Consider the following 26676-nt stretch of genomic DNA (forward strand, 5'->3'; position numbering starts at 1 on the left):
GGGGTCGGCAACCTAAGGCCCATGGGCCACAAGCGGCCCATGGGGGTTGTTTAACCGGCCCATGGACCCCCACTACCCGCTCGGTCGGCTCCCATGTGCCGCGCTAAACCGTCGCAGAGCAGAGCGAGGACCGCCTTCTGCAACCAGTGGGAAGCTGCGCACGCCTCCTCCACACCAGAAGGAGCACCGGAAATAGTGTTTGTGCATGCATGTGCATGCACTCAGACCCACCGTGGTGTCTGTGGGACCGTGAACTGGCCCAAGCCACAAAAACTTTGCCGACCCCTGTGCTAAGCCACTAACTGGTTAAACGAATTATCCTGCAGATGCATTGTGTGCTATTCTACATACTTCACTTCTCCCAGATAGCTACTTTGTGATTTGTTTCCCCTCTTGGCAAGGAGACAAATGAAGTGTGAACACTTTGCATTATTTCTGAAGGTGGCCATTGGGTATCTGAGTCTCTGTCTCAGGTGAAATTTGAATCCATGTCTTCCAGGTACAATATTAAACCACCTAAACATATGATCCTTATAATATTAGACCTGGTAGAATGTTTGAAAAAGTATTGGGTGACTTTTGAAAACACAAATAAAACCTGTAGAGCAATTTGTTACTTTTCAAAATAGGTAACACTGTATCCACATTTTTAATGCACATTTCTTTATTTTCCAATGTTCTACATTCAGTTTTAGTTGCCTAAGCCATTCTCTGAAGTACATATTGATAACAAAGAGAATCCTATCTACAGTAACACGACTTATTTACAAATGATCAAGAACGATACAGTGCTAAATAGCAGAGTGAAAATCCTGACGTCACCATTTCCAGTTTGTATGTTTTCTTTCTATTTCCTATGTTGTGGAGAAGTTTTCTGACTCTGTGATGTCAATAGGTTGCTTGTACACATTGCTGTGACCTCTTTCCATCGGGGACCAGAGAGACAGCAAGAGCAATTGTCTCACAGCAAGTGGTAAAGCAATGGGTTGGGATCAGTACTGCTGTACTCAGTGGGGTGAGTTGGTATAGAGAAAGAAAATCAGTCTTAAGTTCACCAGGCCTTCTAATATGGGGAAAGCTGGATACTAGAAAGAAAATGAATTATTTACTTAAGGCTGTAGGGACAAATTGCACCAGTTCCAAAGAACTGAAACTGATCTACTTGGAAGGTTTGAAAAATGTTACTTAACTTTCTTGGTTAATTTGCACACTGATAATTAGATTTCATGTGGAATCTAGAAATTGTTGGACTTGCACCTTCAACCCTTTAGAATCACCATTCAGACCATTTATAGATAAGGAAGTTCTGCTGGAGAATCCACAAAAGCACTGATTGTGTCGTTCCCACAGAAGGTTGATGCTTTTTAAAGATCTCAGTTGTATGCACACACAAACGTCCAGTGTATCGCATGATTCATTGTTTGCAGACAAGATTGTGTTGGCTCTCTTTCAAGTTGTCGTCAGGGTTTACAGATTGCCGAGAATTTCAGAAAGGAGGAAAACTACCAAAGAAAATGGCTTAGAGATGGCATGTTCTTGGAAGTATACAGTTTGTGCCATGGGTAGATTATAGAAAAATGTGGACTCTTTGAGTGGCTTTTATTTACTCCGTTGGCTCTGCTCAAGCAGAACAGTGAAGCTAACTGCAAGTCCTTTTTCCTAATTAATGAAGAAGGTGAGAGAGCATTTAGAGAAATTAGATACAACGTAACATGACATTTAGATCCTGCAACACCACAAAAGACTTCTGCACAAATACATAAACACATGAGACAAATTATAATGTCAGGTTGCTAATGATTTTATTTCTCATTTAGGCTGATGTATATTATAAATACTCGGATGTAGTTGCTACACTTTGTAGTGGGGGGCAGTCTGATTCATCTGCATGGGAATTGCCTCAGAATTTATGGTTAGCTCTCCCTTTTCAGAAACATTTTCCAAATTCTTGCAATGAACAGTAAATTCTTACTAAAAATAAATTAACATCAAAGTCAAAACTTGCTGCACTTTTGGGGAAGCTAAGGAAAACTGCTAAAATAAGTGGTTTTTGTTTTTTGTTGAAGGAACATTGGTGAACTTGGACTGCTGGAGTAAACTCAAATGCAAGGTTAAGTGTGGTTTTAAATTTACAGGAGCAGCTCTGTGAATTAAGTGAGTGCTAAAGATACCCATTCACCAGTCTCTTCCATAGGAGGACTACTATTGTTGATTATGTTCCTTAGAATGGAAATTACCTTCTTAAAAAGCTGAAGTCTTAGAAGAGGCCACAGTCCTTGAGGTTCTCTTTGATGATGACATCCGTGACTGCGTCAAATACAAATTTGACGTTCTGCGTGTCTGTGGCACAGGTCATGTGACTGTAAATTTCTTTCACATCTTTTCTCATGTTCAGATCGAGGAACTGAAGCTTGATGTAGTTGCCTGCATCTTCAAAGGTATTAGGACCTGTGTGCGTAAGAGAAACAAGGAAGAGGCTATCAATGTTGCTGAAAGAGGCATAGCTTATTGGAGAGTTCCTCATTCAGAGAAGGGCTTTGGATCTAATGCAGTCTCCTGCTACGGGAGGGGATGCTTGTTGAGTCCTCCTTTCCTATAGCAGAGGAGGAAGTGGGTCAGAGATGGCACATGATGTGTCACCCATGTTTAGTGTGTGTTTCTACATCATATGTGAAGCAGTTCTTGGCTCTTGATGACTGGCTACTGTAAGTAGGAAATGGTCGACCAACTCACCATCATAATCTGGGAAACAAATGCTGAGATGTACTTTCTTGATCTTTTCCTCAAAGAGGTCCTTCTTGTTCAGGAAGAGAATAATGGAGGTGGCAGCAAAGAACTTGTGATTGCATATACTGTTGAACAGATGCAAGGATTCGTGCATGCGGTTCTAGAGGGGAAGACCACACAGTTCAAGCAAGCTCAAAGACTTTGTGTAAAGCATCTGTTCATTCTATCCGTAGGGTATGCTTTTAGACACAATTCTTGACCATTACCCCCAAATGCTTCTCAGTTACTTCCAAAACATTCCCCTTGTAGCCCCCTGTGTGCCCTGAGGATGAGCAGGGAGTTACAGGGGAAGGAGAAGTCCTGTTGTCTGAGCAGATAATCCATTCCATTCCTGCAGCTTGGGATGCAACTCAAAATGTAAAAGTTGCATAGAACAATGTTGAAAGACAGAATTTTAAGTCAAATGGGAGGTGAACAAGCAAAAGTAGCAACGTTTGTACGTGTGTCATGGCATTTTCTGCACAGGTTTGTTCTTGTTCTTAAACTGAAATTGGAGCAAGTCTATACTGGAGCTGTTTGGCTCAGTGGTTGATGCATCTATCTACTTGCCTCTCTTGGTTAATCTAATTGTAATAGATGGATTTTTCCTAAATGCCCTTGGGCTTTTGGGTTTAAAAACACACCCACATTATAAAATACTGCTGTTGCTGTGGCATTAATCTACTGTCTTACCAGTATTGGCCTACTATTCTTAGCCAAAGTTCTAACTCCTCTGTTGGTTTTTTCTCTCAGCAATATAAATAAGTTAGAAAGCACTGCATCTATAAGGTTTTGATCCTCCTAATTACAGAGTATGGAACAGGTTGCAAAACAAGCTTGGATTCCCTCATTTTAGTGGACAATTGCTGCAGACATGCTGCTTTTTTCCCTTTGTGCTTGGCGATTAAATTTGCTTATGGAGGGGTAAATCATCTATCGCTTCCTTCTCTTATTTTAGTTAGTCTTGATGGAAAGCCTATGAACAACTGGGGGCAGGGGGGAGGGCTGTATAGCTGATGCACTTTTTTTGGCACAACTTCTATGTCTTCCTTTTGGTAAGATTTTCAGCAGCCCAGTTCTACTGGTGAAGGTAATAGAATTGGCAAAAGTAATAGAATTTCCTTTTCCCTTAGAAGGATTCTGAGAAATACAGTTCAACAGCATTTGACATACAGGCTTTGCAGCAATAGGGAAGTGTTTGTGATGTATACTTCTCCTTTCAGAATCGTTGGGGTTTTCAGGAGGAATTCTTAGTAAAACTAGGGGTAAAATTCTTACCCTTCCTGTGCCTTGAAAAGTCTGCCCTGCCTTTGATGTCACCATTGATGTAAATTGGAGGCTTTTACCAATCCTTAAAGTGCACAGGAAGGATTGGAATCAACTGATTCTAGGATGTATGCTCACAGAGACATATTTATTTTCAGGCAGGGGTTAAGCCAATGCTTCCTCGGTTTGCATCAGAGCAGCACAATTTGGAAACAAACTACTAGTTCCCCCAAGGCCCTAATTTTCCTCCCTGCTCTACTCAAAAACAACTTTTGGTAGGCTCTTTATGTAAGTAAGGGTAAGATCCTGGCGTTATTTTTTATTCTGTGGGACAGGGGAGCTGTTGTGGTGGTTGTTGGATTTCAAAGCGGATGCAGGCATGTTTGTGGAGCGATAATTAATTTCCTAAGAGTTTGAGCTAGAAAACATACCACTTCATCATCTTCTACCAGCACCATGTCATAAGCACTGAGAGCTCCACAGAAGATGATACAGGTCACCCCTTCAAAGCAGTGGATCCACTTTTTGCGCTCAGACCGCTGCCCACCTACATCAAACATCCTGCAGAAAGAAGAGTCGTGATTATGATCTTTATTTTCAAAGGTAACCGTTTGAAACAGCGTGCTAGAAGGGAAGAGTCATTCCTCAGCATTGTAGCTTTAAATGAACATATGATTGGAACTTACAACAGGTGAATATTTTACCGTTCATCAGGCTGGAGGCATAATGCAACAGTTCAGACAAAAATATGAAGATAATACCAGAAATGTAAAACTGACACAGACTGGCAAAATATTTATTTAGAAAAAATGTATATCCCTTTTGATCTTCAGGGAAATAAACCGTAAATGTCCAAAGAGAAATCAAAAGGCTAAAAGCAGCAAAACAGAGTATGTAGAATAGCTCCACCAACAAAAATCAAGCTGAGGCCAATTAAAAGGGGAAATAACTCCTATGGTAAATAGTAAATACAAAAATCATAGAAGCCACAGATCATTTTGAGAACTGAGGGCACTCAGTGATGGGGCCACAAAGGCTTCCTTGGGAATGGCATCCCGTAAGAGTAAGGGGACACAACTAAGAAGGCCCTGCTATACTTTGTGCTGTAGTGGCACAGTGAGCAGGACTTCACACATGAGAATAAAGCACAGTGTACTCTGTACACAGGTATATACAGGAGGAGACAATCTTTAAGATAAACAGAGTTTATCCATGTTGCCATTTGGCAGATGGAATATGGAATGTGCTGTGATTGAATAAAGAACAAGGAGGGCTACCTAGAAGGGTTTTCTTTCTCACCTGAAGTTGAGGTCTTTGACACCGAACTTTGTCTCTATGATACCTGTGGTCTTAACTCGTGATCGCAATACATCCTGTTCGTTGGGGAGGTAGCCGGGAGCACATATCCTATCCAGTTGGTTCAGGTAGCTGCAGAAGGAAATGGAGAAGTAATGCTGTAACGTCAACAGCACATGTGGGGGCTTTGTAATAAATGGTTCATCCTCACAAATTGGGGAGGTAAACCACTATTTGTATTCCCAATTTTCCAGATGGGAAGCTGAGGCTGAGTGACTTTTCCCCAAAGCCATCTGGAGTCTTCATGGCTTAGCAAGATGTTGAACCCAGATCTTGCAGGATCAGACCACTGCATCCTTTTGGCTGAACATAATTACCCTTGACTTGTCTAGAGCCAAGTGGTTGGAAGTGTTAGGTGCTGTGTATATTATATTCATATGCACAGAAAACCATATGTGAGCAGCTGGGAACTGGGCTCAAAATGTTCTGCTTGTACAAAAATGGAGAGTAACAGGTTAAAGAGGACTCCAGCAGCAATACTGTCTCTGCTAATGCAGTGGCTTAGAACACATGCAAACATTTACCAGAGCTCTCTGCTTCTCTGAGGTACTGCAAGAATTGTGCAATTGTTGTGGGTTACTAATTTGCAGTTTATTGGGCTGTTGTATTTGGATCTGTTTAAATTTGCAGCTGTTTGCTTTTGCCAGAAAAGCATACAAGGCCCTTTGGTCATGGCTAGGATAGACCTCTGTTTGTTTCACACTTCTGCCAACAAAGCTAGCAAAGATAGAAAGGGATGGCTCCTGGTCAATTGCTCCACAAGGAAATTGGCAGCCATTATATTTACTGTGGGCATAGCCAGCGCTTTTGGTTCCCCAGGCCCTAAACTGCCCTAAGAAGTGTACAACAGAAAGCAAGTAGGCAGTGCACATCTCACCTGCCCTAAGCTTCCAGTTGCATTGTTAGAAGGCTTGGTTGTGGTGGCACAATTGCAGAGCACCCTGGCACTGGAGGTCTGCAGACTAGGGACCATTTGCCATGCTCCTGTTCTTTTTCACTTCAAGCAAAGAGCATCTTAACACACATGTTGGGTGGGGTCACCTCTTTTATCCATACTCGCCAGTTGCATGGGAGCCTCTTTCCTGTGAGTTGATCCCACACTCCTGGGAAGTATGAACAGCCCAGCCAAATGGTGGATCTTTCCCACTGGCTTTCAACCCTGTCGAGTGCCAGTGAGGTGCAAAAGACTTAAATGACTAGTCTTACCCATGTCGCTGCATTCACACCTGCTCTCCAGTGATGTGGGATCTCTCTGCAGGGAAGTGACTCCTGTGCTGTTTGGCATCTATGGGAAGGGGACTACCGGCTTGGAGATTGTGGGTTGCATGCAGGGTTCCTGTTGCATTCCCACAGCAGACTTCTGCTTGCACAACGGAGCTTACTCTTCCATCTCCATCCCCACCCTCTCCATCCTCAAGATCTGCTCTGGAGGATTAGGGGTCCTTCCAAAGCATGGGGAGAGAGGAGGAGGGAAAAGTCTAGTTGTACAAGTAGAGCTCTTGTGCAGCATTGAATGGAACGCTATGGTAAGGCACAAGGAAAGAAGTGATCTGCAGAAGCTTGCTGCATTTCAAAATATGGAGAAGCCTGCCAAGGCAAGTTCATTTGCTTTGTGTACTACATATGTTTGGGGCTGATGGGATTTGTAGTCAAAAATATCTGGAGGGCACTAGCTAAAGCTGAAATGTACTATATAAATCTCCTGCAAACCTAGCAGTTCGAAAGCACGTTAAAGTGCAAGTAGATAAATAGGTACCGCTCCGGTGGGAAGGTAAACAGCGTTTCCGTGTGCTGCTCTGGTTCACCAGAAGCAGCTTAGTCATGCTGGCCACATGACCCGGAAGCTGTATGCCAGCTCCTTCAGCCAATAAAGTGAGATGAGCGCTGCAACCCCAGAATCGGTCACGACTGGACCTAATGGTCAGGGGTCCCTTTACCTTTACTATATAAATGCATGGCACTCTCTCTCTCTCTCTCTCTCTCTCTGAAGTCTCCCTGCCACAACCCCTTGTGCTGGCAATATTGCCTCTCCCCTCCCCAATATGCTTCCACAGGGACCAACTTACTAGGCGGCAGAGTCGTTGAGCTGGTACTCAGCGGCTCGCTCAAAGCAGGCCTGAACACCTGCATCCTTCCAGAGTTTGGTTATACAGTCCACTAGCTCTGGAGGCATGGTTCCTTCTTCGATGGAGTCAGCCAAGTTGAACAGCTGTCGCCCCTCATCCTGTAAAGAGACAGAGCCTGTAAAGAGACTGTGGTTTCCTTGGTGACAAGGGTATGGCAGAACCTCATATTCAAGTGTTTGTATTTTGCACCCTCACAACCTGTTTTTAGCCGCATGGTTTGGGCACTTCATAATTTCCTCCTTTCTGACTTAGCAGAGGTCTTCTTACTGGGCATGCATCAAGTCAGAGGACAACAATGCATTAAAAAAAAAAGGAGAAACAGTTGTTTCCCAGGGCCATTATTGACAAGGAAGTGAAGAAAAAGTCCAAATTGCAACAAATCAACTTTGGTCTGGAGATTTAAAAAACAACAAAAAACCTCCTATGGTTGGTCGATGGTTTCTCAAGTTGAGCATTTCTTGTGAAGTATTATGCGAAGGTGCAAATACAGTAAGCATCTTGCTGGGGATGATTTAAGCTATAACATGTAGGGGGAAAGCTGGTCTAGAAATGTGTCTGTGCTTCCACATTACTACTCCACATGGATGCAGGTGTGTGTGCTACCATCTTGGCACCTCTGTGTGGTGATCTGCTCCAACATGGGACCTTTCAACCTCCAACATGGCATCTTTCCAGAAACAACATGCGTTGGGTGGTGTCCCAGCACACTCTTACCTGTTTCAGTAAGTACTTTGATTCTCACCATTAATGGTGTTAGGTAGGAGAAGGTAAAGTGCAACAGTGGCCACAGCCTAGGTACCACTGGAGGTCGTATTCTGACACCATAATTCTAGGAGCGAAGGAAGCTGCCTTATACAGAGTCAGACCAGCTGTTCATCTCTCTCTGAATTGCCTGCACTGACTGGCAGTGCCCTCACCTCATTCATACAAGAGAATTTTTCCCAACCCATTCCAGAGATGCTGGGGCCCTTCTGCATGCCAACCAGATGCTCTACGGCTGAGTTACAGCCCTTCTATGAATCAGCTCCCGTGAATCTATAGCTACAGCTCTTGAAAAGTGGTCTTTAGCCACCAGGTGGCATCATCCCATAGCTGCTTCGACTTGAGGCCGAAGCCCAAATCTATCTCTTTTTGATATCTTATGAAGTGTGCAGCACAGTGCATTGAGATCACAGTTACACTAACTCCTACGGTTCTGGTGATTGGATATTCCACCTGTCCTTTCCTACCTATTTCTCTTCAGAACATCCCATGGAAATAAAGACAGGAAACGTATCTAGTGGCAATGGCATTCCTGTTGTATGTTTATGCATATTGACCTTGAACACAAATAAACAAACTTTAATAGCAGGTCCCTTTTTAGCACATCAGCCACATTGTAGTGGCAAATGCCTTGGCCCTCCCCTTTTACAGAGATCCTCATTCGCTCAACGAAAACATGCTGCTGTCATGCACAAGGATACTGACTGCTTTGCTTGAATCCGCATAATCAATCCCCAGGGTAGTCATGGCTCTGATGATGGCCAAGATGGACTGCAAGATGTTGCCGTAAATAACTGCTTTGAACTCCAAACATTCTTCTTCCGTGTAACCATCTTGATGGATAATCCTGGGTAAGGGGGGGGGTGGAGAGAGAGAGACAGTCGCCATAGATGAAATAACCACTCTGGATCTTCTTGAGAAGTTCTACACATTTTATAGAGATGCATAATAAATGGCATCTATTTGCTTTGGGGGAAGAAAGTTTTTTTAAAGGACCATAACCGAAGACATCACAGAGTAAAACCTGCCCCAAACCACATTGGCTGAGATGACCATGTCTGGGTGAAGAACACATTTTGCCCCATGCCTGATTGTATCCCATGGGGCAGCAGTTTTGACATTTTCCCAGAGCAATAAATGGCTCCCATTAATTGTGCAGCAAAAATGAGAATACTGTCTATCCCATTGAAAGGCCTTGAGTTTTATTTGTATGTTACTTGAATGTGAAGGCTGTAAGTCCTAGATACATGGACAGCTATGATGTATAAGGTCATCATCTATAAAGGACTTGTAGGAAAATGTTGCCAAGATCCCTCATGATATATAATTAGCTGCCATTCCACTGAAGGCCTGTGTATTAAATGATGGCCGTTAAGTTTGTAGGTCACTTTTCTATTGTTGGAATTCATGAGTAGGGTGGGTGGGCGTGGGTGTAGTCACATTGGTTACTGCCACAGTTTAAGATGCCTCTTCCTGTATGGTTTGCACTTTCACTCTGGTGTTAAATCTAAGTTCCCAGAAAGTTTTGAGTATCCCAGGGAATACTAAAGGCTACTAAAGGAAGAGTAACAGAAGTGCATTCATCTTTTGCTGTTTGTTTGTCAGTTCATAAGCCACAGGACTTAGAAATCTGACATTATGGACTTTGTCAACAGCCTTTATTGCAGGCTTATTATTATGAGGATTACTAAAACCATGTGCAGGGAAATTAATGTAGATTAGTCAATGAATCTCCTATAGCAGGAACTGGGGATCTGGTGCCCTCCAGATGTTGTGGACTACAATTCCCATTAGTCCCAGTCAGCATGGCCAATGGTCAGGAATGACGGGAGTTGCAGTCCAGCAACATCTAGAGGGCAATAGGTTCCCCATCTCTGTGCTATAGCATATAAAGCATTATTTCTTCCTTATCCTGCTCAGGATCAGCTTGTGAAGCAAGCAGTTATTCCATGTTGCCCTAGCTTGCTTTTAACTAAATGCTATTTTTATTTGTGATTTAAGCCTTCCATAATCTGTTTAAGTTATTTGTCCCAGCTCAGTCCTGTTGCCAACAACAGCCTCTAAATGTGCTACTCTGGGTTGGTGTGGGATAGCAATGCAGGAGGAAAGGGCTAAAGGACGCCCCTGTTTTTAGGGCTCTTGGTCCCCAGTCTAGAAGGCAATACTCACTTCATCTGTTTGACAATTGTACTCTTGCCTGACTCTCCAGCACCTGGAAGAAGGAAAAGGAAACTGATTAATGGCAGAATATGGGGAAAGATACACATGCAGATCACTTTGCAAAAAGACAGGGGTCGTTTTGTCTTGGCACTTAACTATTTTATATTTTCTTACTGGAATGTCTTTCCATTGCCAAGTTCCCCAGTTCAGACGTTAGGTCACCAGGCTTATGCAAATAAATGCCCATGGCTTATTCATATGGGTGACATAAGATCAGAGGGGGCATGTGGCTTCGTGTTTGTGGAGGAACACCAGTGATCACCACCTCCTCCTCTGATGCACATATGGATGGACTATTCACGTGGACAGTTAGTTGCTTGAGCAAGATAGCTGCACACCTTCTTAAGCAACACCTAGGGTGAATGATACGGCAGTATACAGGAGCTTTAGAAACTGCAGGTGACATTAGATAGGTCAAACTGGCACACTTCATTTGTGCTTATATCCAGCTGGCTTTCTGCAAGGTGGTGTTTTGCAATTTTGTGCACCTAATTCAGATTTTTAACTTGACATTTTGAAAGCGATGGATGGGATGTAAGGTGGGCATGATGGTGGGGGGGGGGGAGAGGAAATTACCATATTTTTTGCTCTATAAGACACACCAGACCACAAGACGCACCTAGTTTTTGGAGGAGGAAAACAAGAAAAAAAATATTCTGAATCTCAGAAGCCAGAACAGCAAGAGGGATCGCTGCGCAGTGAAAACAGCAATCCCTCTTGCTGTTCTGGCTTCTGGGATAGCTACGCAGCCTGCATTCGCTCCATAAGATGCACACACATTTCCCTTTACTTTTTAGGAGGGAAAAAGGGAGTCTTATAGAGCGAAAAATACGGTATACATCGTGGGGAACAGGAGCATAGGCTAGCAAACTCGACAGCCCAAAGAGCTTGAGACATGCTGCAAGAGGCGTTGTTGCTGTTGCTCACTATTACATCTTGGCAATACCACCCACCCCATTCTTTGTGCAGTAACTGAGGTTCAACCCAGCGTTGAAGTCCAGTCCCAGATATCTGGGAGGGCAAAGGCTTCCTTAGTAATATGAGCAGGGTGGTGTGTGCATTGTTTGATGTGTCTTGATATATATCCCAGAGTGGAGAACTGGCCTATTAAAAGACATCCCATCCTGAATACTGAAGCATTCCTAATTCAAGTTGAAGACCTGTCTACAACTTTATTTATAACTGCAGTAAAGCCTGTTGCTGTTGGACCTGACTCCTTCATATATTATTTCTACATCAACCAATAATATGTACCAGTAATATTTTTTCTCTCCCTATGAAATTATTCTGAAAGACTACTTTATTGATTGGGCCTAATCCACACATGCAGAAGAATGATGTGGCAAACGGTTTCAGAAGATATGGTGTTAGTCTTGCTTCCATTCCCCGTCTCCTCCCTCCCCGTCTTTCCTTCCTAGCATTACAGCGTAGCACAACAAAGTTTAAATTACTATCCTCCATAGAATTCCTTTGCAGAGTTTCAACATGCTCTCAATTAAGATTCCACAGGTAGGAACTATGAACAGAGGACAAGTTAGCTCACATTTTTCTCTCCCTCCTAAACTTCAATATATTTTAGAATATTTGCTAAGGAATAAGAATATACCTGTTTCGGTTTTCCTTCAATCCCTGACCCCCTCCATTCTCTTCTGTAGTTACAGTCTAATGTTCTAAGGTAGAAACGGTTTTGTTGCTTCAGATTATAGGTGGGGATTCAACGATTTAATGTTCTCCTGTGTTAAAAACACCCACACAATCCTTGCTATCTGAAAACTAGCACAGTAAGGAACAGCTTGGCTTTGAATCCCTCAGACTACCGTAATTTCCTAGTCTTTTTATTTGCAGGGAGTTGAAACAAAAATATGTGAAACTATTATAAAATAGAACCCGCCCCTCAGCAGCCTTTCTATTTTTGCAGTTAAATGTTACAGATCTGTGCCATATATGAGTTGAAACTAACACTTGAAGAAGCTACATTTCTCTCTCTCTAAAATGGTCTATACACTACAGTGGTACCTCGGGTTACATATGTTTCAGGTTACAGACTCCGCTAACCCAGAAATAGTACCTCGGGTTAAGAACTTTGCTTCAGGATGAGAACAGAAATTGTTCTCTGGCTGTGCGGCGGCAGCAGGAGGCCCCATTAGCTAAAGTGGTGCTTCAGGTTAAGAACAGTTTCAGGTTAAGAACGGACCTCCGGAACGAAATAAGTACTTAATCCGAGGTACCACTGTAATTACAACAGATTAGAAGAGTAAGGGGTTACCAGGAACATGTAACGTGTCCCTGCTGAAAATGTAATGTGTAAAGCCTCTTGATGCAAACTGCTAAGCACAAAATCACTGCTCCAACTGCTAACTAGAAAATGCCTGCTTTTTTCCTTCATAGGCTAATGAAAGAGCTGCTGTTGTTTGCCAGTCTGACCAGTCGTGTCTATTTCATTGATGAGAAAAGAGAGTGGGAGCAGTTCATTATTTGTATGGGGTTTTTTTTAGAGCTTGAAATAAGTGCAAGAAAATTTCCCATCAGACTTTAGAGTACATCTCTTTGGAAATGTGGCTGTGCAAGTCTGAGTGGCAACTCTCATGGAGAAATCCACCAAACAACTGGAACTTAGAGATACCATTCCGAAAGAGATAATTTTATTGATAAATTGTTTTTGTTGCATTCAATATGGAAATTGAAAGAAATGCACTTTACACTCTCTGGCTATACAAGGACATCTTTAGAGAGACCTATTGGCATGAAAAGGGGCGCCAATGACATGGGATGTTTGTTGCAAATCTTCCACTAGGGAATATACTCTTGGACACAGATACTTCAGACACTTTCCATGTTTATCTTGAGGCTTTTGTTTTGTTTTGTTTTGTTTTGTTTTGTTTTGAGAGAGAAGATGCCCTGTCAACTTGTGTCTTGCTGCAGTTATGCTGGGGTAAACATTTTTTTTTCTTAAAAAAACCAACAAAAACTTTAAAAATCTAAAATAGTTCGGATCTGAGCAGCATTGTGTGCTTCTTGGAGTATCTACTAAAGATGCTGGTGTTGATTTTTTGAAGAGATCTTGCACGGAAGAAGACACAGCCTTGCTAATGAAGTGTTAAATATGTTTCAGTTATTGTTGGAACAGAAAGCATTATGGGAGCCTCTCAGGGGATGCATGTTAAAGGAACAGTGCAGACAGTTGGAGGAATCTGGTCCCCACCCCCCCACCCCGTGCAACTACGTCAATCTCTATAAGTAGAAAGCCTTTGGTAATGCAGCATTCCTTGCAAAAGGGTATGGATTGTGCCATTTCCAGGATGTCATGCAAGAAAGCAAAAGAGGAAATGCTGGGAGTGTTCCTACGACATGCATTAAGAATAAAGAGGCAAAGTAATTACTAAGGAAGTTACCAAGGGAATGGATTTGGATAGAGGCCAAATCATTCTGCTGGGCCTCCCCATGCTGGGCTTAGCGACACAGCCTCTTTCATATAGCAGATCCTTCTGTATCCACCTATTATTATTATTATTATTATTATTATTATTATTATTATTATTACGGTATTGATTATATTTATATACCGCCCATACCCACAGGCCTCAGGGCAGTTCACAGGATAAAATCACAATATAAAAACACAAAATGCATAATCAAAATAAAAACAAGAACACCCCAATAACCCCCCGCAAATAATCAGAGAGGGAAAATAGATTTTTAAAAGCACATACACAATATTTGTAATGAAAAATATAAAAATAAGCACCCATCAGGTATCATCAAGGAGTAGATTAAAAGTTCAATTTAACTGCCTTTCAAATCAAAACATTTTAGCCATTGGTTCCCCCCCCCCATTGCAACCATTCATAGAAGCTCTTTGATCCAGTGGAGGCTGGATTTAATATTTTGGCTGGCTGCTTTAATATTTTGATTTTTCATTTCTGAAATGCCTCAGGTTTCCTCCCAGTATTGTGCATGAACTGTTTAGGAGACAAAACTTCAGTCTAATAAGGATTTGTGGTCTTGGTGCTTGCAGTGTACACTGTTCCTATTCTTTAGATGGCAAAGTGGCCTGGCAGGAAGATTCTTTCTTATCCTCACCTGGCTATTCTTGGTTATTTCTCACTGATATCTCTCTTTTTGTCCATCTCCCCCCTCTCTCCCCCCCTCTCTCTCACACACAGAGAAAGCTAGTATGCTAAATGCACTCAATAATTTGTATGATTGTCATGGCAGCTCTTGGATTCTGCTTGTGAAATCACTAGTAGTAAGAAACACAGCTCCATCCTAGGGTGCCATTTCAGATTCCAAAATTGAGTAGTTGTGGAATTATATCTAACTCAAGGAGAAGGTAGACTGCCTACAGATGATATGAGACCACAGACAAATTGTGGTTCCTCACAGGCTGGCATTCAGCCTTAAGCACCCAGGTCAAGAGACGAGGCCATCTCAGTATCTCTTTCTGCCTCTCTCTCTCCTAAACATTTCTATTGCTGTCTGTTAACCCAGCACAAGTAGAAGGTTAAATACTGAAGCCAACAATGACTAGGTAAACTAAGACCAGCCTTTGAAATTACTAGGTAGGCCAGGCCTATGCTGAATATCACCCCTGACAGGTGCGTAGGAGCAGTTCACAGCATGGTTCCAAGGTTTGCTCCTGGATCTAGTTCCAAAAAAAGCTGCCCAGTAAACTTGTAGATGGGGGGCTCCCACGGAATATATGGCCTGGAATCAGGGAGGGACACCATCTCCACTGCCGCTCCTCAACTGGCACCCCTACTTTTGTATTTTATTTGCAGGTTCAGCACTTTACTGATGTGCCAATTAGGCTAACCCCGGTCAGCAAACCAGAGTATACAGATATCCCCCTTCAGCAATGGAGGCTGGTCTAATAGGGCAAATGGGGAATAGCCCCTCCACCTCAGTCTGCCCCAGAAGCCAGCCCCTACTTGCCTGTCTTGTTCAGTGCAACCAATCAGGCTGTGGCTCTGCCTGTCATTGGTTCTGGCTCCACCTACTGTTGGCACATCTGCCTTCCACCCTACCAGTTCTAATGAGGATCAGCTACCATTGCCCTCTGGGCAAGGCCACCACCTCTTCTGTTACATGGGAGCTGATGTTGCATGGGAGCTAGCATTACTGCCATATTGAATTAATGATGCATGAATTTATTGTCAGCTGGAAATACCCCATGTACATTACTACCCCTAGGGCCAAATCAGACTGTGTATTGGAGTTGAATCCCAACAACTTCTGGAAGGTTCCTCACCCTTCTGTACTAGAACTAAACACAAAAAAATCAGTCCTTCAAGATAGTTGTCTAGACAACTTTTTCATTTAAGGGAAGTACCTGGGTTTTGCTAAGCAGGGCACACTTGTGAACCACATTCCTATACCTCCTTTCCTGTGAATAAACCCCATTGAAATCAATAGGATTTACTTCTGCATAGGATTACACTATAAATGCCCCTCTCCACGTTTGTATCAAACCATACCTCCACCTACAGGTATTCCAATTCTAGTGATGGCCAACCGCCCTAAGTTGAGACAACCTGGAGCCAATGTGGGCTATTTTTTAAAAAGGCAACAATATAGTCCCATTTATGTTTTAAAATTTGCTTAGTTACAAAGGCCTTCTCACGGCTGCAAAGTAGATTCATAATAGTAACTTCCACTGGGACTGATTCATATTTTACCTCACATCAGTAGATATTTGCGTTTTAGATGTGCTGGCTTAGAAGTGTGTGTTCTTTAGGTGCTCACTTTTTCAGGAGTAGGAAAGCTTTTTCAGCCTGAGGGCAGCATTGCCTTATGGGCAGCCCACAGTGGTGGGTGGAGCCAGAGGCCAAAGTGGGTGGAGCAACAGATCAGATGCTTGAACAGTAGTCAAGAGGTTGCTACACATACACACCTCCACCTCCATCCTGGCAATTGAGTACTATCATACTTCAGAGACACATTCCAGCTAGTCAAAAGCACAAGGAAGGGTGCAGAGAAAGGCTGGAAAGGAGGTATGGGTCTGATGGGAATTCCAAGGGCCAGATAAAGGGCCTGAGGTTCCCCACCCAGCTCTACTTCTCAACAGTTATCTTCTTCGCTTGCCCTTCAGTCTTCTTCAGCAGCCACTGTATGTTTCCTCATCTCATCACCTTAAGCTGCTTATTCCAAAACAGGAAGCTGCTTAGAATTAGGACTTAATCACCCTGATCCTAACCTCCCTGCTGTCACCTGAAGGAACCCATGTTGCACAGTGGCAGGCAAGCACAGGCTATCTGCACATTTGATATATGCTACTTCAGCTATTTGATCTGTGCTCTTCTTTTTTTTTTCTTCCTGTGGAAGGTTTAATGCAAGAAGCCATTTTGTTGGAGCAAGCACATGGGATCCTGCTTCTTTCCCATGCAGGAGGAGTTTCCATGCAACCCACTGCTCCTAATAGCAGTGGTTTCTAATTTCTCAAACTTTGACTTGGCTGAGCTAAAAGGCGGGAGTGGCAACATCTTTTCCTGCTGCATGTAGAATGCCAGAGGTGCTTTTATCTTGATCTTTGAATTCTCAGAGGCTGGGTGGGTGAACAGGCTTTCTGGCCTGGGTGTGACATCTGTGTTCCTATATCCTCTAGGCTTTTGCGTCTGGAGAAGCCTGTGCTTTTCAGACCACTGTTGAATGAGCTGGCACAAGGTGTTCCCTTTCCTTTGCCCAGTAATAAACTGTGCACTGCTGTTTGCTTCTGCATCTCAGCTGCACCTACGGTCACCCACTACGGGACTCAAAAAATTCACTGAGCTCGCACAACTTTACAAGATGTCCAGCTACTTTCTTTAACCATGCGCTTTCTTGTCTCAAACTTCTTTTGTGCCACCTCCTGTAAAATCTCCATTAGTCACTTTCTTCCCACTAATTCACATTCTAGATTAGTTCATGGCAGAGAGCAACATCTGGTAGCCCACAAATTCCCCATCCCTGGGTTATGGAAACAGCTCACAGCTATGAGCCACACAGGCAGGGCATCATTCAGATGAGTTTATATGTGCAGCAATCAGGAGCTTGGGAAGATGTACACTCCTAGGAGCACTGCACATCCTTGTTATACTTGGAAAGTCATCAGCCACAAAAACCACGGATAAGAACATAAGAGCCCTGATGGATTATACCAAAGAGCTAACTGAGTTCGGCATCCTGCTTCTCACAGCAGCCAACCGGATGCCTATTGTAAGCTGACAGAAGAAGGTGAGGGCAATACCCCAGTTCTGCTGTGGCTCCCTAGCAATTGCTATTCAGATGGCCTTTTGATCCTGTAGGTAGTATGCAGCATATTGATGAGCAACCATTGATTGCCTTATCTTTCATGAACTTATCTAATTCTCTTCCAAAGCTGTCCAGGTTGGTGGCTATTACCACATCTTGTGCTAGCAAATACCGCAGTTTATGTGGTGTGCAAAATACTTCCTTCTATCTGTCCTGTATCTCTTGACATTCAGTGTCACCCTCGTATTATGAGAGAAGGTGCAAAACCTTTCCTCTATCCATTTTCTCCACACAATGCATAATTTTATACTCCCATACTTGTCTCCCCTCCACCTCGCGCACCAAACTAAATAATTGTCAGGAGCCAGTCCATGACAAAAACCAGCTTTGAGGGGCACATGAAGCATCACTGAAGGTATATGGAGATATCAAGTGGGAATGTTCAGCATTGCATGGAATTACAACTTTGGGGGGGGGGAGGGAGGGAGGACCCACTCTTGCCTCTCAGTAAAGCTGTCTAGAATGAAAGTCAGTCTATTTTGATGCTGGCCTTCTGCCGGTCTCCTTTCATGTTTAGTGACAAGAGGTTCAGGGGATAGACACCAAAACCACATAGGGACAAACCTCTATTGCTGGTCTGAACACCAACCCCAAAACACAAAGGGTACCTGGAATCAATCAATACTCTTTCAGCAAAAGGATAATACATAAGTCAACATCAATATAAACAGACAGAATGCTTTCAATTTCTATAGCTATTATCAAGTAAAGGCTGAATTTTGTAACATGAATTCATTTCTAAGTCCTATAAGAAAGCAAACCTGGATTGACACCAATGCCTTTCTTTCAGCACCACAGACCCAAGGATCTGAAAAGCCTTTGCTGTTCATTCAAAGAAAACTTGACTGCAAATAACTATCACATTATAACCGCATCTCTTGAGCCTCACAACTGTCCTTATGGGCTGGTGATGAAAATAAGGTTCGGATGGCTTAAAGGGCAAGTTTAGGATGTATTATTTTGGCAGAGCCAATTGAGAATATCTAATGTCCTTTGGATAAGGTGTTTATATATCCACCTTTGAGAGGATAGGGACTTATGTCAGGCTCCATTCCTCTTCTTTTCCAAAAGGCCGTGAAAAGGCTGACAGATCAATTTGCCACCTCTTCTTGTGAAGGGAGATTGAATGCAAGAGACATGGTTTTGCACATTCAAAAATAACATGGGCCATAGCTTTCCTTGTTCTCCTCCAGCCATTGACTCTCCTTGGAAGCACTTAATCTCTTCTGACAACTGTGGTGCCTGAGACTGCTTTGCTGGAGAGGGGTGTTTGTGACATCTTGTTCTAGCCAATGGGCTGAGAGATCTTGAGTTCCGGCTGATCGGCCGACTTAGGAGGTCATCAAGCTAATGAGGAACCATCTGGTGCTACTTAGGAAAACATACTTTCTATTTTTATTTTTTGAATTCTGTTTCTCGGTGTGTGCTGAAACAAGCTATTTCTCTGCCATATTTCAATGTCCTTGGCTATTTGGGCAGTAGTGATCTGTTGCTTGGCAGCAACGTCAACCATAGTTTTTGTCATCGTCTGGGAAAAGCCTAATTTGGAAAATGGCATACCAGAGGGTGGCTGCCTTCATTCCACGTGCGCCATGGTTAAATCAGAACTGAAAGGCACTTTCTCATTTTTATTATTTTTACCACCAGCACCCTACTGAAATGAAACACTTTCCTATGTTTTCCCTTTGGAATTCTTCATTCGCAAACGTGTGATAGTATAGGAAGCCCTGGAGAGAGCTGCCTTCTCATTTTGCTTGCCAGTGGTGTGTTCCCCTTGCAGCCCACCCCCTACAAGATCTCACTACAGCACACCTACCGAGCAGTAGCAGCTTGACTGTCTTTGCCTCTTTATCTGCATCCTCCTGTAGCTTCTTTTCCAGTTCTTTGGACCTCTTGGCAAGTTCCTTATCCTCTGCACTTGCTCCACTCCCCATCTCACCGTCTCCTTCTTCCTCTCCTTCCTCCTCCTCCTCTGCTGGTTCCTGAAGCCCCTCTAGCTCTTCGGTTTGTTCCAGCTCTTCAGATTGGTTGACTCACCCTTTTCCGGGTGGAGGAGACGAAAAAGACCAAAATAAAAGTATCTTACATGGAATCCTCCAGGGTGATGAAGAAGGTATTCCACGGAGCTGCCTTAGCTCCGCAGCTGCAAGCGGCAAGGCAGCTGGTCCAAGACTGCTAAGAAGGTAGCATCAGAGTTCTTCACCTTGCTCTGTGCTCTTTCCCCCTCCCCCCGCTCCTTGCTAAGTCTTCGTGGGTAACCCAATTTTGTTACGGTGGATTTGAGGGCTTTTTATCTCGCCATGTGACCTGGGAAATCCAATTATAAAAGCCCAAGATGGCAAAGATTAATGACTGGCAAAGCAGAACATTGAACCCAAGCAGTGGCGCCGTGTGGTGTAGGGGAAGATGCTTACGCAACACGAGGATGTAACATAGCAGCTCCCCCTGTGAGAAGAGGCTACGGCGTTTGGGGATTTTTAGTTTAGAAAAATAGGTGAGTGAGGAGCAGGCGACAGGAAGGATAGAGGTGCATAAAGTGGTACATGGTACAGAGAAAATGGATGTGGATGAGCATTCCTCCCTCTCTTATAAATGCTGGAACCTGAGGCCATCCAATTAAGTTGAATGTGGGGAGATTCAGGACAGATAAAAGGACATCATTAAAACTATGGAGTTTGCCCCCCCCCCCAAGGTGTAAGGATAACCACCAACTTCAATGGGATATGACTGCCAAGGAACACAAGTAGGAGTGAGCTATTCCACTCCGACTGCTTCTGAGCTTCCTTTTCACATCTGGTTGGCCACTGTGTGAAGCAGAAGGCCTGCCTTCGATGGGCCTTTGTTCTGATCGAACAGGCCTACTCTTAGGAGTGGATGCTGACAGCCCTCTCTACCTACGTACTAGGCAAGGATTCTTAATTCCCAAAGGAGGCCTCATAGTCAGCTCCTCCCCTTGGAGGCCTGTTGGGGGATTAATTAATAAACTAATAGTTATTATTCATTCAATTTATATTCCAAATGCTCAGAGCTGATCATCACCATCAGTTTATTTGTATGCCATTTTCTCACAAAATTGTGCCCAAAGTGGTTCATAACATATTGGGTGAACAAATATAGCCATTATCTCTCTCTCTCTCTCTCTCTCTCTCTCTCTCTCTCTCTCTCACACACACACACACACACACACACACACACAATTAGAAATATAATACTAATAAATAATTACCAAAAAATCAATCCACACAAGTTTGTATAAAATAATACAAATGAACTAACCTAATTTAACAGCTTAAAACTAACCAGAAATTTAAAAAGTAGTATACAAAGCACCCACACACTCCAGATGGGTCTTTTCCCAATAGTTTGGACCCAATCTGATGGGGAAGGTGGCTTAAGAATTTGTTGAGGCCCAAATGTACAAGCTAGTCTTATTTTGGCAGCTGCAACCCAGTAAACTTAATAACATTTATCCCAAACAGGTGCCGCCTAGGGACTGAGCATGGAGATGGCATCGCTGAAATGCATGTGTAATTAGATGCAGCTATTTCTGTTCCTTTACTGCTCTTCTCCCCCACACAGTCAGGAAGAGTACAGAATTCTGACACTAGTCTTCTCTTGCTCACCAAGGAAAAGGTGGCAGAGCTTCCTCCCTCCCAATAGGATGGGAATAGCAGGAGGACCATGCCTATGCAACAACATCTTCAAGGAATGCTCTGGTGCTGTTCACATGAACTGCCCCATAGGCCTGGCTTTGCCATCATCAGAGCTTGTGAAAATGTCAGGTGACCCCCCCCCCCCCACACACACAGTGGCACAAAGGCCAAAATAGATGTGCTGCTCAGCATATTAGGGGAAGATGGTGGGCTTCTGGGTTTTGTTTGCTTTTCTGTTTGCATAGAGGAAAGGAAACGGACACACGTCTCAGTCCTAGAAGCAACCATCAGCCATTCAAACGGGGTGGGGTATATCCCTTGTGCACAGTTGTGTTTATGGGCGTTAGGGCTGGGATAAACGAAGAACAAAATGCACTCCTCTCTTTCCTTTTTCCTCTGTGCAGCCCTGGCTTTTCTGAGGAATAAGATAATTCACTGAGGTGGGGAACGAGTGAGTTTAATTCTTAAGTGCTGGCAAGCAGAATCGCACCCGCTAATCATGCTTCTCTCCATCCTGCTACTTAAGCTCTTTAAACTGCTGGCTTTGCTCACAAAATCCTCCTCCCCCCCCCCTCCTGCAGCAAACTCCTACATCTTGGGAGGTTTGCAGTTCTAGAAGGATCAGGAGATCTCTGTGCGCACTCTCTCTGTGTGTGCTGGGCCGATGCCTGTTGGAGGAGGCCTTCTTAATGCTCCCAGTCTGATAACCCCACTGACAGGTGTTCTCCACAGCCACTTTCCCCACAACCCTATACTCCACCCCCCCTTCTGTTACATACCCTCCTAACATTTCTTAGATGAAAATAGGGACATTCTGTCCTACGTCAGGAAGCCTCATTCTCACTGAACACATTGTCTGTCTGTCACTGAATATTATTTTCAATTAGTTGGATGCATGCCCTGCAAGGTGATTTGGCTGAGCACTTACAAATGCACTGCTGATGTCCACTTATTTCATAGAACCTTTGTGCTAATGGAGTCTGAGTATATGGTGCCAATTGACTAGTACGGTATAATTGAATACTAGCAGCCTCATACCCAGCATTACTCAGGAATTCCAAGAAACAAAAAGGTCATTGCAGTTTTGAAATCAGTACTTAAAACCCACGCAGTTTTGAAAGGTTCATGCTGCCATCTCGATTCAAAACACCATCCAATTGTATCCGGGGTATAAATGTTGTTGTTGTTGGTCTTCTTCTTCTTCTTCTTCTTCTTCTTCTTCTTCTTCTTCTTCTTCTTCTTCTTCTTCTTCTCGAAACATAGACAAAAGCCTGTTCCTTGATCTCAGGACAGGAATAATCGTGCAAAATCTGGTTACACTATCTTAAGAGGTGCACAACAAACAAATAACTTTCTAAAATAATGTAGATAGATAATAAAACGTTTGCTTTGAGTCATTTGATCTTAAGTAGTTATAGGAAAAAGGGCATGTTTATAAGATAGATCAGAGAGGCTAGGGAATGGAGCCGCATGAGCCATAAGCTTTAGGATTACTATATTGGAAAAAGTGAGGGATTTGTTCCACATTAAGCCAGGCTTCCCCAACCTGGTGCCCTTCATATGTTTTTGGCTGCAAATCGCAGAGCATGCTGCCCGGGACTGATGGGAGATACAGTCCAAAACAGATGGGTGCCCATCTGCATCTAAAGGCATATTGTGTTGCTTCAGCAACACACAGATCTTCCTTTCTGAATCAGGAAAAAGATAGTAATATGATGTGTATCCCATCTGGGCCACTAATTGTTATATTCACCTAGCCCACAATTAGAGTCTGGAATTAGATGCTCATAGAAACATAGAGTTGGAAGGGAACCCGAGGGTCACGTTTTATGTTTTATTATGTTTTATATATTCTGTTTGGGACGCAGGTGGCGCTGTGGGTTAAAGCCTCAGCGCCTAGGACTTGCCGATCGAAAGGTCGGCGGTTCGAATCCCTGCGGCGGGGTGCGCTCCCGCTGCTTGGTCCCAGCGCCTGCCAACCTAGCAGTTCAAAAGCACCTCCGGGTGCAAGTAGATAAATAGGGACCGCTTACCAGCGGGAAGGTAAACGGCGTTTCCGTGTGCGGCTCTGGCTCGCCAGATGCAGCTTTGTCACGCTGGCCACGTGACCCGGAAGTGTCTCCGGACAGCGCTGGCCCCTGGCCTCTTGAGTGAGATGGGCGCACAACCCCAGAGTCTGTCAAGACTGGCCCGTACGGGCAGGGGTACCTTTACCTTTACCTTTACTATATATTCTGTAAGTCACCCAGAGTGGCTGGGGAAACCCAGCCAGGTGGGCGGGGTAGTAGTAGTAGTAGTAGTAGTAATAATAATAATAATAATAATAATAATAATAATAATAAATCTAGTCTAATCTCCTGAAATGCAGGAATCTCAACTAAAGCATCTATTACAGATAGCCATCCAACCTCTGCTTGGTTTTTTTTAATTTCTTTGGAGGTTCTGCAAAGAAAATCCTAGCCATTTTTTGGTTGAGACGTGGGGAGAAGAAGGGAAACAGCGGCACCGCTATCTGTGTAGGTATGTTTTCCCTACATCCTTTAGTTTAGCAGATACTGCATTGCCATTGGATAGAGAGGGAGTAATTGAGACTGCTATATATAGTTGGGGCACAGTTTGATGAAGCTGAAAAACCTTTAGGCTTCTGCATAAGATTTAGGTCACATCCACATGAGTTGTATCCAATGCTGGTCCTACTCAGAGTATATCTGTTGAAATTAATGGACCTGAGTTAGTTAGGTCCATTGATTTCAATGGGTCTCCTCTGAGTAGGACCAGCACTGGATACACCCCAATACATCTGAAGCACTCTTATGCCACTTTAACAGGCCTGGTCTCCCTCAAAGTTATAGTTTGTTAAGGGTGCTGAGAGTTGTTAGCAGACCCCCTCATAAAGCTGCAGTTTCCAGAATTCTTTGAGAGAAGCCATGCCTGTGAGTGCTCAAAATTTATGGCATGCACAGGAAAATCTGGCATCCAGTGGCTGCAGCAACTTTTACTTGGACCAGAATTCTTTGTAGCCCAGACAAATTCTCTTCACATAAGTCTTATCATTTTGCTCATTTAAGAACTGCAGCTGCTGCTTTTTAAAGGGCTGAAACTATGCATAGGCTATTATATCAGTTTCTTCCAGGTTTCAGATTAGCGTGTTCCCAGTACCAAGTGCTGGAAGATAACATCTGATTTCAGATATTACTTCAACTGTGGGCCCACTAGGCGGTCTTGTACGTATGAGGATCTGAAAGCCTCAATTTCTGTATTTTTTAAAAATGGGAACGGTGATCCCATCTTCTGGGTTGCTGTGGAGAACAACACTGCAATATGACCTCCTCTGAACCTGAGAGATGGGGCGAGTTGTAAATCTGCACACACACTATGGCTTTATAGCACTTTCAAACCACATTTCCCGCCCTCCCCCCAAGAATTCTGTGCACCATATAAATGGTCCCTGGGGATTGTAACATTATGAGGGGTAAACTACAGTGCCCAGAATTCTTTGAGGGGCGAAATATCCTTTGAATTGTGCTTTTTTTCTTTCTTTAATCAACAAACAATTTGATGGAAAGACAGTGTGGGTGGAAATCAGTGTGGTGTAGTAGTTAAGAGCAGTGGACTTGTAATCTGGTGAACCGGGTTCAATTCCCTGCTCCTCCACATGCAGCTGCTGGGTGACCTTGGGCCAGTCACACTTCTCTGAAGTCTCTTAGCCCCACTCACCTCACAGAGTGTTTGTTGTGGGGAAGGAAGGGAAAGAAGAATGTTAGCCACTTTGAGGCTCCTTAAGGTAGTGATAAAGTGGGATATCAAATCCAAACTCCTCCTCCTCCTCCTCTTCTTCTTCTTCTTCTTCAGGGGGATAACTGTTTGTGACCTTGGACAGATCATGTTGCCTCCTCTGCTGGAAAAAGGGAGATTTATTTTGCAGAATCCTCTTCCTGACTACAAACACAAAAACAATAGATCGGAGGATGGTAAATGTTGCCAGGTGAGGAGTAGAGAACAGCTTGGCTGGGAAACCAAGGGGTACAGAAGGGTGTGCTCTACATTAGGCCTGTTTTGTGATCTAGCAATGGCTCAGTCCCCAGCTTTTTCTCCCCATGTGTAGCACATGCTCACCTCCCAGCTGTGGATTATTCTACAGTTTCATTATAGCTTCTGTATATTCCAGTCACCATTCAGTTATTGTTATATTACCTGCTCCCCTGGTTTTGCTGTAGAGTCAGTCTGTCACCAGGCCTTGAGAACAGCCACATGTTGGTGAGCATGTGGAATTCCCTTTGCTCAGAGCTGGCGTTCTAAAAATACCCCGTTCTCAGTCCAAGGATTAAAGTGATTTCACAAAGCAATTGCCTGAAACAGGTTTCTAATCCTGACACTGAAATTTGTTTGTCTTAATTTATGGACCTTGCTTAGCCTCCCGTGATTTCTGTGAGGGGCGGAGACTGAAATAGGTAAGGAGAAAATAACTAGTAGCAGTAAACACGAAGGCAGATGGAGCATTAGCGTGGAGTTGTGTGGTTGTGAAGCCTCCTAAATACGTGGATGAAAAATAAACATTAATAAATATTTTAACTCTGAAGAATAATAATAATAATAATAATAATAATAATAATAATAATAATACTTTATTATTTATACCCTGCCCATCTGGCTGGGTTTCTCCAGCCACTCTGCACGGCTCCCAACAGAACAATAATAATAATAATAAAGCGATAAAACATCAAACATTAAAACAGCTTCCCTAAACAGGGCTGCCTTCATATATCTTCTAAAAGTCAGATAGTTGTTTATTTCCTTGACATCTGATGGGAGGGCGTTCCACAGGGTGGGCACCACCACCGAGAAGGCCCTCTGCCTGGTTCCCTGTAACCCCACATCTTGCAGTGACGGAACCGCCAGAAGGCCCTCGGAGCTGGACCTCAGTGTCCGGGCTGAACGATGGGGTGGAGACACTCCTTCAGGTATACTGGGTGGAGGCTGTTTACTGCTTTAAAGGTCAGCACCAACACTTTGAATTGTTCCTGGAAATGTACTGGGAGCCAATGTAGGTCTTTCAGGACTGGTGTTATGTGGTCTCGGCAGCCACTCTCAGTTACTAGTCTAGCTGCTGCTTTCTGGTAGTTTCCAGGTCACCTTCAAAGTCTGTACCAACAGTCCTCTATTTTGAAGGGCAGTCAAGAGGACAGCCCTCTATTTGAGGGTGTCCCAAGTCTGGTTTAAAGAGAAGGAATGAAAAGGGA

At 43.6% G+C, this 26676-nt stretch overlaps 1 protein-coding gene across 3 annotated transcripts; it reads right to left on the minus strand.

Annotated features, from left to right (window-relative positions):
• Positions 1 to 642: 642 nt before the first annotated feature.
• On the minus strand, positions 643 to 25678 carry GNAT2 (G protein subunit alpha transducin 2). Of its 3 annotated transcripts, XM_079980505.1 has the most exons (10): positions 25631 to 25669; positions 19600 to 19821; positions 10446 to 10488; positions 8982 to 9123; positions 7455 to 7612; positions 5332 to 5460; positions 4464 to 4593; positions 2734 to 2887; positions 2238 to 2448; positions 643 to 1659 (listed from the first exon to the last, which is right to left on the minus strand). In XM_079980505.1, the coding sequence occupies exons 2-9, from the start codon at positions 19715 to 19717 to the stop codon at positions 2258 to 2260; spliced, it is 1065 nt and encodes a 354-aa protein (XP_079836631.1). In that variant the 5' UTR covers positions 19718 to 19821; positions 25631 to 25669; the 3' UTR covers positions 643 to 1659; positions 2238 to 2257. The 3 variants fall into 3 exon arrangements, with proteins under 3 accessions (XP_079836631.1, XP_079836632.1, XP_079836630.1); XM_079980506.1 differs by lacking the exon at positions 19600 to 19821 and having other exon boundaries at positions 25631 to 25678; XM_079980504.1 differs by lacking the exon at positions 25631 to 25669 and having other exon boundaries at positions 19600 to 19956.
• Positions 25679 to 26676: the final 998 nt, after the last annotated feature.

This window comes from Podarcis cretensis (assembly GCF_951804945.1).
Source record: "Podarcis cretensis genome assembly, chromosome: 6".
NCBI classification, from domain to species: Eukaryota; Metazoa; Chordata; class Lepidosauria; order Squamata; family Lacertidae; genus Podarcis; species Podarcis cretensis.